A 10698-nucleotide genomic window follows, 5' to 3' on the forward strand; every position below is an offset into this window, starting at 1 on the left:
AGTCCTGGAAGGGCCTTCCTTTTTAATTTGATAAATGTTTTTTAAATACATTAAAATGTATCGATTTATGTTGTAATGTGGTTGGAAAAATTTTATTTTGCAGATAAGCATGTAAGATATCCCATGCTGTAAACAGGGGTTATAAATAACAAATTTTTTGAAGAAAAAAAATACGCGATGTCCGAGTTTTTAGTAATAATGACACTACCTGGTACATTATTTAGTATTAACATAGATTATAGATAGCCAAAAAAATCGAAATGTAAACTGATCATTGGAATCACCCTCAAATAATTTACCTATTGCTAATGTTAAAAAGACAAATAGATTATAAAAATAAAATTCAAAAAATTCTAGTAAAATTATCTTACTGTATGGTAATAACACTTCTGCTAAAAAAACAACAACATAATTCTGATCAATAAAACCAAAATATATAGTATTTATACCATTCATTTGGTAATTTTTGCTTTCATATGGTTTCCCAGAATTCTTATTTTCAAAATTATGTTTCTTATTCAACATACTTGGAAAGAAACACAATATTAAGAAGAAAATTTTAATGAATAAATGACTTTTATGCCATGCTTTAAAGCATCTTGATAAAATCACTGGATTTTACTTCATTTCATTACTTATTATGAAACTATATTTTATTGTTAGTTTCATGAAAATCATTACCAGAGTTCCTCGGTCGAAATTACCGCACTTTTTTTTTGTTTCATTGAGCATGAAACACTGTAATTTTTGACATATTCAAATAGTTTGGACAATGTTTTTTTTTTAGATAGCAGACATGGGAAACGTTCTCAAATGTTTCGTTTTCGACGAAACTCCGCGCTATATAGTTCCCGCCTTAGACAGAGTTTACTGTAAATGCAAACCGTAATCTGGCTATTTTTCATCAATTTAATTTGAGGTACGCTAAATTGAAATGTACTCTGAAAATATTGAAGGATTTTAATAATGCGCAATATTGATTGTTTGAGATGAAAATTATATTGACATTTTTGATTCAGAAAATTATACTGTTATAAATAATATACAAAGGTGAGATATTTTTCTACCCAAAATTCTTAAAGCAGTTTTATTCAACTCAACCAGTAACTTTTCAAAACACACAGAGCTGCTCTAATATTGATTCTGTATCGATCGAGAATTTGTAATATTGATCTGTACTATTGATCTATTGATTGAAATGATAATTTAATTTTATTCCATTTCAATAAAACACTTATGTACATTTCAGTCTTTAAAAAAAATTTTACTCTACTTTTTAGGAAAATTTAAGCTATTTTCAGGTGAAGAATTAATTTAAAATTGTTTAATATTATTTATAGGAGACCTATTTCAAACATAAAAATTTTAAACAAATGAATTTTTTTAAGATTCTCAGAATAAACTAATTTAAATATTATTTAATATTGGTAATGCATTTTTTAATGATAAGTTGCCCTAAAAACTCATGCTATCTAATTTAAAATGTATTATATTGTTTTAAGTAGTAAAATTTTCGTTAAATGTTTTATTAATAAAACGTTTTGTGTCTAAGTAAAACTATAATACATCAATACTAATCAAGGATGTTTCTGTTTCTTTTTTGAGAAAGTTTAGAGTTTTTATTAAACGCTCATTGCCAACTAAAACATGTTTTAGGCAAAAATCTCTTTAGAATGCATTTTAAGCCTTATAAAAATTTATAAAAACTGAAAATGAAGTTAAAATTTGATAAGTAAAGATATTTTTTAACAGCACACTCGTCTTTCTTTCAAAATCAATTTTGGGAAAAGCATTAAGTATTTTAAGTTATTTCCCCTTTCACATATTTATGAAGTGATAGTACACACCCAAGCAAACAATTTTTATCAAAGAATGCATGGTCGAAAACAAAACGCAAAGGTGCTGGCGCATTTGGAAAGTTGTTTGATACAAATGTGAAAGCTCCATTCCTGTTGCGAGTTACCGCGCTGCGTTACTTATCGCCAAGCTTTCGGCCGCTGCAGGGAATTTTCCTGATATGCCTGGTGTGTTTCAAAATGTTCGCTTATCTTTTCTTCGCCGTTGTACTGCGTGCATAGCCGCTGCCGGCCACTGTTTTGAACACTTATTGTAATCACATGTCATTAAATTTGCTTTTACAGCTTAACTCCGTCGTTCTTCGTGTGTTTTTGCCTCATATAAGAACATAAACTTTGACGCCCTCTAGCAGTTTTGCGTTTTATTTTCGACCATGCATTCTTTGATAAAAATTGTTTGCTTAGGTGTGTACAATCACTTCCTAAAATTTTGCCCATCTTCTTAGAATCACCCTGTGTATATATATATATAGCATAATAAATAAATATAAAAAAACACGAAGAAAATTTAGAAAAACGATAAGTTTTATTTATTGTTCATAAGCTGCAAGTAAATAGAACTTATAAAATAAGTTCAAAATGTAGAGAAAACATGGGAAAAATTACAGAACAATGAAAAAAGGGGAGAAAATAATAATAATAATTTTAAAAAAATAACAAGAAACCGGAAAAAAAAGAAAAAAATTCCGAAAAAAAGGAAAGAAATTTTGAAAAATCCGGAAAATAAAAGATTTAATTTTTTTATCAGCTCACACGATTACATCCACAAAAAGAGTGCTTTCTAACATTGTATCAATTTATTGATACAACGTTAGAAAGCATTATTTTCCGGATTTTTTAAAATGTCTTTCCATTTTTCTAATTTTTTTTCTTTTTTTTCCGGTTTTTTTCCATTTATTCTCAAAAATTTATTAATAACTGAATTTGCAAATTAAAGAAATTTCAATGATGAATTATTATTTCTTTCAGATCTAAATAACTACAAATAAGTGAAAATTTGAAAGGTTATTGTTATGAAGTGAGCCGTGTTTGAAAGATTTTACTTTTAACACAAGAAAAGAAACCGATGTTTCATGCTGTATTCTTTGATCATAAATTATTACAATGCTAATTATAATATTTTTCTCTTATTTTAACTTAAATTATTTACAAAATAATGGAAAAAGTATGAAAAATATATTTAGTAAAAGTTCTTCGTCAAAGTGTTAAACAAAAGAGACACTAGCTTAAAAGAAGAACAAAAATATAATTTCCTACAAAGCAAAAAAGTAATTTCTTGGCAGCGCTTTCATGACTTATAAGCAATAGTTATAAAATTTGTTTTATGCAAAAATTTTGATAGAAATGTTAGCAAATATACTTAGAAATAACAATAAAAAAAGTACACAGCAATGCATAAAAAAAGGGTGTGCATTTCAAAACGCGCAACCTCCTATACAAGATCCACTTCTGATATTAATTAGTCGTTCTGGTTTTCACCCTTTTTTACTACCGTAAACATGACATGAAAAATTCTACTTCTTGTTTTGTGCTCTGTTTTTCATTTCAATGTAACTCTGATTTAATGTCTTATAAGACAATAAACCTCTTTATATTGAACTTATAAGAGTTCACATTCACTATAGAGTATCATAATTAATTATCCATTGTTCCCATTTGATACTTGAAAAGCAGTTTATATGTAAAATTTAATTAAGGTTATGGACAAAAAAGAAAACAATAATAAACTTTTGCTTCTTTAGTCAAGAGTGAAAGTTTGAGTTTTTTTGGTTGCAGGGGAAAGTAAGTTTGTGGGATATTGTAAAAAGCAATTCTTTCTGAACTGAATGAATTTTTCTTACGCAAACTATTTTATGGTTCGTAAAACTATGATATGTTGGGTTACAGAATTTTTATTACATATATTTCGACGCTTTTCAAGATCATTGGTTACAAGACTTCCTTTTTTGGGAATTGATATTCATTTTACCATGAATAATAAAGTTAAGGTTATTTGAGTATTTTTTCGGGCAGTAGTTCCAATTTTAAGTTAAAAAATTTCATATTTTTGATTTAAGACTACACCCTAGTTGTTAGAACGATTCCGGTTCTTGTAAAGTTTTATTTAACAGGACTTTCAAATATAATTAGCTTTGCAATTGAAGGTTATGTATAACATTATTATTAGTTTTTTATTGGATGCAATAACATATAGGCGAATGATTGTTTGATTCAATGGATTATAAACAGAATGCAAGTTTTGTTGATCTACTAAATAATATACCCGTTGTACAACGATAGAGATAAAAGCAATAGTAGAACATGAAAATTGCTTAAAAATGAAGCTATTGTTAAAAGATAATTATTGCCTTCCACATGAATTATTTTATATTATTAATTTAAAAACCTAGATTTATACTCGCAAATTTATGATGTTTATGCACATCTTAAAGATTTAGTTCATCTACAGTTGCGCCGAATTAATTTGCACAATTTGCATTAATTGGCGCACATTCCAATGTAAAAGGAGCGAAGTAAGCAGCTACCGGCTGCCTCCCCTAAATTGTTTTTAATACAGTTGTAGTCGTGATTGTCATGTAAAAGGATTGCCTGCGGTCTTCCGCAGCTTGTGTGAACTTACCTCCGTTATGTAAATAAATGCTATTATTGTTATAGTTCATCGTAGTTCAATTCGTCGTAATCGTGCACATTTTGGTGCACATGGCCGGGAAATGGCCTAAGAAACCACCGATTTATCATATTAGTTTTCGTCGTCGTTTTCGTTCGTTGTTTCGCTGCATGATTGGGGTAAGTTCGTTGCGTTTTCTTTTGGAATAGTTTGAAATGCAATTCGTATTGATAGTATGTGTTTCAATTTTCGTTAAGAATAGGAATTTGTTATATTATTGGAGATATTCGAATTATTGTATATCTTGCTTTCGATTTGTTTAGATAAATAATTTAGTTGGACATTTTGAATGAATAGTGTTTGAATACAGGGACTGATTTACAGGAGGGCATTCGGGGCACGTGCCCTGGGCCCCCAACATTTGAGGGGCCCCCTTTCCCAATAAATGATCTTTTACATTACATGGCCAATACAAAACCTTGTGTAGAAGATCCCTTTGAAGGAACGTTTAGAACAGGGACAACTATCAAATTTCATGAATGGGGTACTTGCATTATATCATTATTCCATTATATCGTTACTATTTACACCGCACTCGCACTAGAGCAAAATAATTTGCTACAGTATTATAACAACTTTTAATGCTCTAGTGCAAGGCCATTCTTTTTACAAGACTAAGCTATAAGCTTCTGTTAGTAATTTCTCTAAAGCTTGTTGCATTAGTTAATCATTGTTGTTTATGGTATCTTAAAAATTTTCGATTTCAAACAAAAGGTTTTTTTTAAAACCATTCTTAAGTTTTTTTTTATTGTTGTTAAATTTAAGATGCAAAGATTCTTCAAAATTGTTACCCAAGTGATCTTGAAGAATCCTTTGCTGATGAGTATATTCATCTTCATCCTCTAATCCAAGATGAGCTGTCGATAGCTGAAAAGCTCAGAAAAATTAATGAGATGGGTGTAAGTGACACATTCCCAAATGTTAAGGCTGCACTGAAGCTGTTTATGTTAATTCCTGTCTCAAATTGCTCTGGAGAAAGATCTTTTTCGTTATTGAAGAGGCTAAAATCTCCATTAAGAAATTTATTAGCTGATGATAAGCTATAGGCTTTAGCTTTAATGACAATTGAAGCGGATGTAACTACAGCTTTATCGTATGATGATATTATTTCTGAATCTTCGGCAAAGAAATCTAGAAAAAAGCTTATTAAAGTAGTTTCACAAAATTGATCAAAGCCTCTTCAACAACAAAAAAGACCTTTCTCCAAAGCAATTTGTGTGAGAAAAACATCATGCGAATCACTTTTTTTCATGTGTTTTGCTTTTATATAATATTCTGGTAAAGTTTTTTAATTTACTTTTTGTAATTTTGATTTATTTTTGCATCCATGTATTTTTACATAGATTTTTCTAATGCTTTTGTATATTTTTAATATAAAATTTTAAATTGATATTTGTATTAAATTTTTATAGCCAATTAAATTTTTTGATTTATTGCTTCTATTCATCAAATATTGGGGTTGTTATGCATTTGAATACAGTAAAAGTGTGTTACATGCATATATTAAGCAAATTAAACAAACATTGTGAAATCTTATGCTATATTCTAATTTTTTGATAAAACTATTTTTTTAATGTTTAGCCAATTATTGATTATATTGAGTATTTAGGTCAACTTTCTTAAAATGTCAAATAAATTTTAAACTCAATAATAAATCTAAAATGATTTGTTTTAGAATTCTACGTTATGTTTTTCTAGGTAATCAGTACAAATATCTTGTTTCCTTCATAATTTTTAACATTCTAACCAAAACCTCTAGATATGTTTATTAAATTTTTGTATTTTTTTTTTTTACAATTTCAATAAATTAAATTCTGAATATCTGGGGGACGTACTTCTAAATAAGGTTTCCTGTTACTTGCAATTTTTATGGTCTAAAAAATACTTTTTCAATATTACGTTTAAGACCTTACATGTTAACTAAAATTTATCGGCTCTTTAACTGGGGCCTCCAAATTCATCTGTGCCCGGGGCCCCCAAATCTGTAAGTCGGTCCCTGTTTGAATAAGGTTATTTCGAAATAAGGCGTGGTTAGAATATTTTGGAATGTAATTCGTATTGGTTTTGATTTTCGATTTCATTTAAGAAAAGAAATTTGTTAGAATGTAATATTATAGAAGTGTTATTTAAATGGTTGTTGGTTACACTTTCGATTTAGGATTATGAATTTCAGTTTTTATTATTTGTAATTTTGTTTTGAATGCGTTTTATTGCATTTATTGTTGTTCTAAGAGTGAATTGAGGTTGTGTCTGTTATTTGAGTATTTGTTTTGTAATTGAAATAATAAGTTCAAAATGGATGCGGCAAAAAAGGCTTTGTTAGAAAGAACAATTAAAGCTAGGGCTGTTTCAAGATCGTTAGTAACGAAGCAAATTAAAAAACTTGAAGCAGAAATAGATAATAGTTCCGATAAAATAATTGTTAACGAAACATTTTTACAATTAGTTGCTAAATTTGAAGAGATGTGTAAATTTGATAAGGAAGTTCAGGATTTAATTGATATTGATAAGTTAGAAGAAGAAATTGAAAGTCGCGAAGATTATCGTGATAAATTTGTGTTGTGGAAATCTCGCGCTGAGCGTTATTTAGCTGCAAACCCGAATACGGCTCCTCAAAATCTGGCGGAAACTCAACCATTAACTACTACTACAATCAGGCCCGGACTGGCCAGTAGGCAGACCGGGCAAATGCCCGGTGGGCCGGTCTGACCTGAGGGCCGGTTGGGCTGAACCAGCAGCGCAAATTGTTTTTTTATACATTGCATGAATTTCAAGTAATATTGCGCAAATAATAATAATATTAAATAACATATATATGATATATGTAGTAATAATATTGTTTTAATGTACAGGGTGATTCAGAGCATGCGTGCCACCCATTTTCTTCGAGAATGGAGCAAATAATCGATTTGAAATAAAAAATCTAACAACTACATCGACCCCAAGGAATTCAATAGTGATATTGTTAATTCCCGGAAGTACCCTGCCTGAATCACCCTGTATTTTATAGCTTAATATTAAATTGGTTCCTGGAGATACTGTTGACACATGATAGAATCAAATAAATAAATAAATGTCCGACTGGGAGTCTTCAGTGCTGTATAAGATTCTCTTTCTTTATTATTTCCAGTATTGCACAAACGCGAACTTTTATTTTATCCAGTAGAATTTTCTACAATGTGTGACTCTTCACTAAACTTTTAATCTAATGTATTATTTGTTTTTATGTGTTTTTTAAATTCCATTTGGTAAGTACCTATCTTTAATTTTTCTTTCTATATTGTATAGGTATTAAGTTCCAGGGGTTTCCTAAGGATCGGTATCGACTCCCAACCGGTCGAAGGACTTTTAAAGGGGGTCTATAAGGACGAAGGGGTTATGGGGGCCTATAGTCGAATTTCTCATCATCATCATCATCATAGTTGGCTAGACATCCCAATGTGAGCCAATGCCTTCCTCAGAAGATTTCTCCGCGACGACTTCAGATTATTCAATAGCATATCTATTTGAATACACTATACACTTCATTGTCTTCTAGCAAAAATAGTAGTAAAGTTGATATTTGTTTGTATACAAATTGACTAATACGCATTCATGCAATATTTTTTCATATTTTGATTGGAAAATTAAAGAATTTTTATGAAACAGCTATTCTTAATAGGCTCTTAATCTTATAAACTGCTAAAGATAAATGTCTGTCATTTTCAAACTCAGATTCAACTACAAAGCCGTTATATGTCACATTGATTACAAGTTTAGAAACAATACAACAAAATTCAAATTTCAAGCCAGATATCCGTGCAAAGGCAAAAATATTTTTAAAAATCATTTTGCAAATATGAAACAGTAATCACCACTAAAATATTCTCAAGAATATTTGAATTAACTACGCCGCTCTCCCAATATTTGCAAACCTCTGGTTTAGACATCTTAAAAGCTTTTGATTCAGCGTGTTCAGAACTAAAAAAAAAAATAGTGAGAGATTTTGAAAGTGTACAAAAAGTTACAGATGATTTTATTATTCGCGTAAATAAGGAATTTGAAGAAACTGAAATAGAAATTCAAACAAAGTTTCCACAAAAAAGAGTGAAGAAAAGAAAATTGATGCCGGTTGAGATAGCGTCGAATGAAACAGTTTTTGATGATGAAACCACTGCATTTAAGATAAACGTCCATAACATTATTTTCAGCACAGTTGTAGCGCCAATGGAACGCCGGTTTCCCGCAAATGGAAAATTGTACGCTGATTTTTCCGATCTAGATCCGAAACATTTTCCTGAAATACGTCTTAACAAGCTTCAATCTGGCGAACTAAATGAGTTAAGCAAACTCTTGCTAAAATTTGACGAAACAGCTATAGGTGAAAATTTGAGGATTGAACTAAGAAATTTAGCTTTACAGTGGGAAAAACTGAAAAATTCAGACCAAGAAGATTATAAAATAATCAGAGATGATCATTCAAATGAAGATAATAACGACTTTACTTTGGAAACAGAAGAAGAAGTAAGTCTAAAATGTGAAACACGCAGTGCGTGCAAAAATTGTGTTATTTGTTGCTACAAGATATTACTGAGATACAATTTATTGACCAATTCTTGCAATTTAATTGGTTCAGCATTAAAATTTTTACTAACATTGTCAATAAGTCAGGTGGCTTGGGAAAGATCATTCTCCACATTAAAAGTAATTAAAAATCGAATGAGGAGTACTTTATCTTCGGATAATTTGAATGCTCTCATGGTAATGGCAATGGAAAAAGAATCTATTAATGAAATTAGACAGCGACGACATAATCGATAAAGTGACAGAAAATAGTGAGCTTCTTCAAAAGTCATTAAATTAAATTTTAATTTAATGACTTTTGAAGAAGCATTAAATCTATTTTTAAAAAAATGTTTAGATAAATCATTCATGTATGTGTAGTATAATAAATATTTTTATTTACTCTTCATCTTTCACCTTCTTTTTGATTTTATCAACCTATGTTTCCTCATAAGAACCATGTATTTTAAACTGAAATATATTCTATAAAGGATTATTAAGCAATTTTAATCTACTTTCTTACTTCGATAAATTAACTTACGTTCATGAGAATTTATAAGTAAAAAATGCCTAAAAATGATACATTAGGAGCCACGTACGCTTCGCGCACACGGTGTTTATCTGAAGTAGAGGGCCGATATCTCCAAAATGCCCGGGCCGATTTTAGATCCCAGTCCGGGCCTGACTACAATCCCTCAAACTAGCCCGGTTTTAATAAACCAACCCCGTTTGCCCAAGCTTACTTTGGAATCATTTTCGGGTAAGAATATTGGTAGTTTTCCTAGTTTTTGGGCTAGATTTAAATCTGCAGTGCATGAGAATTCGAGTTTAAATGATATAGATAAATTTTCATATTTAAAATCGGTTGTTACAGATGATGCGGAATTAGCAATACAAGGTTTAACATTAACTTCAGAAAATTATGTAAAGGCGGTTGAAATTTTGGAAAAAAGATTCGGACGCAAAGAACTTATAACTGATTATCACATGAATTGTTTATTAAATCTGACCCCTGTCCGGAACTCGTTTGATGTTATTTCATTGCGTAAATTGTATGATCAGTTAGAAGTCAACATTCGAGGATTAGAATCCCTTGGAATCTCACCCGATTCTTATAGTTGTCTTTTGTTTCCGATAATTATGAAGGTTATCCCTTCTAGTTTAGCTTTAGAGTATAATCGAAAATTTGAAAAAGGGGATTCTAAGATCACTAATTTAACTCAATATCTCAGACAGGAAATAGAAAGTAGAGAAAGAACTACTGCATTGTTAAAGAATTGAGTCACAAATAAAAGGTTCGCCTTCATTTTCTAATAAATATTTCGATACGGCGCCACGCAGATACGCGAATATGAAACCTAAGTATCATTCGGAATTTCATCCCCCCTCTAATCATAACAGGCAGGCTGGGAGAGTATCGTCTACTGAATTAATGACATCTGCGGTTTTTAATTGTTTATTTTGTTCGGAAAAGAACCACTCTTCTGATTGTTGCGAGAATATAAATGTTCAACAAAAAAGAGACAAATTAATTAAGGAAAGGAGATGTTTTTTATGCTGTAATATTTCTTGCAATGAAAAAGGTGTAAGAAAAATAATTGTTCGTTTGGTCAAGGGCGTCATGCACGTGCG

At 30.2% G+C, this 10698-nt stretch overlaps 1 protein-coding gene across 1 annotated transcript; it reads left to right on the top strand.

The window, feature by feature from the left end:
- The first annotated feature begins 9714 nt into the window (after positions 1–9714).
- On the top strand, positions 9715–10347 carry LOC139427300 (uncharacterized). Its single transcript, XM_071188476.1, has one exon. It carries the CDS (start codon positions 9715–9717, stop codon positions 10345–10347), a length of 633 nt encoding a protein of 210 aa, XP_071044577.1.
- Positions 10348–10698: the final 351 nt, after the last annotated feature.

This window comes from Parasteatoda tepidariorum, unplaced genomic scaffold (genome assembly GCF_043381705.1).
Source record: "Parasteatoda tepidariorum isolate YZ-2023 unplaced genomic scaffold, CAS_Ptep_4.0 HiC_scaffold_1122, whole genome shotgun sequence".
NCBI classification, from domain to species: Eukaryota; Metazoa; Arthropoda; class Arachnida; order Araneae; family Theridiidae; genus Parasteatoda; species Parasteatoda tepidariorum.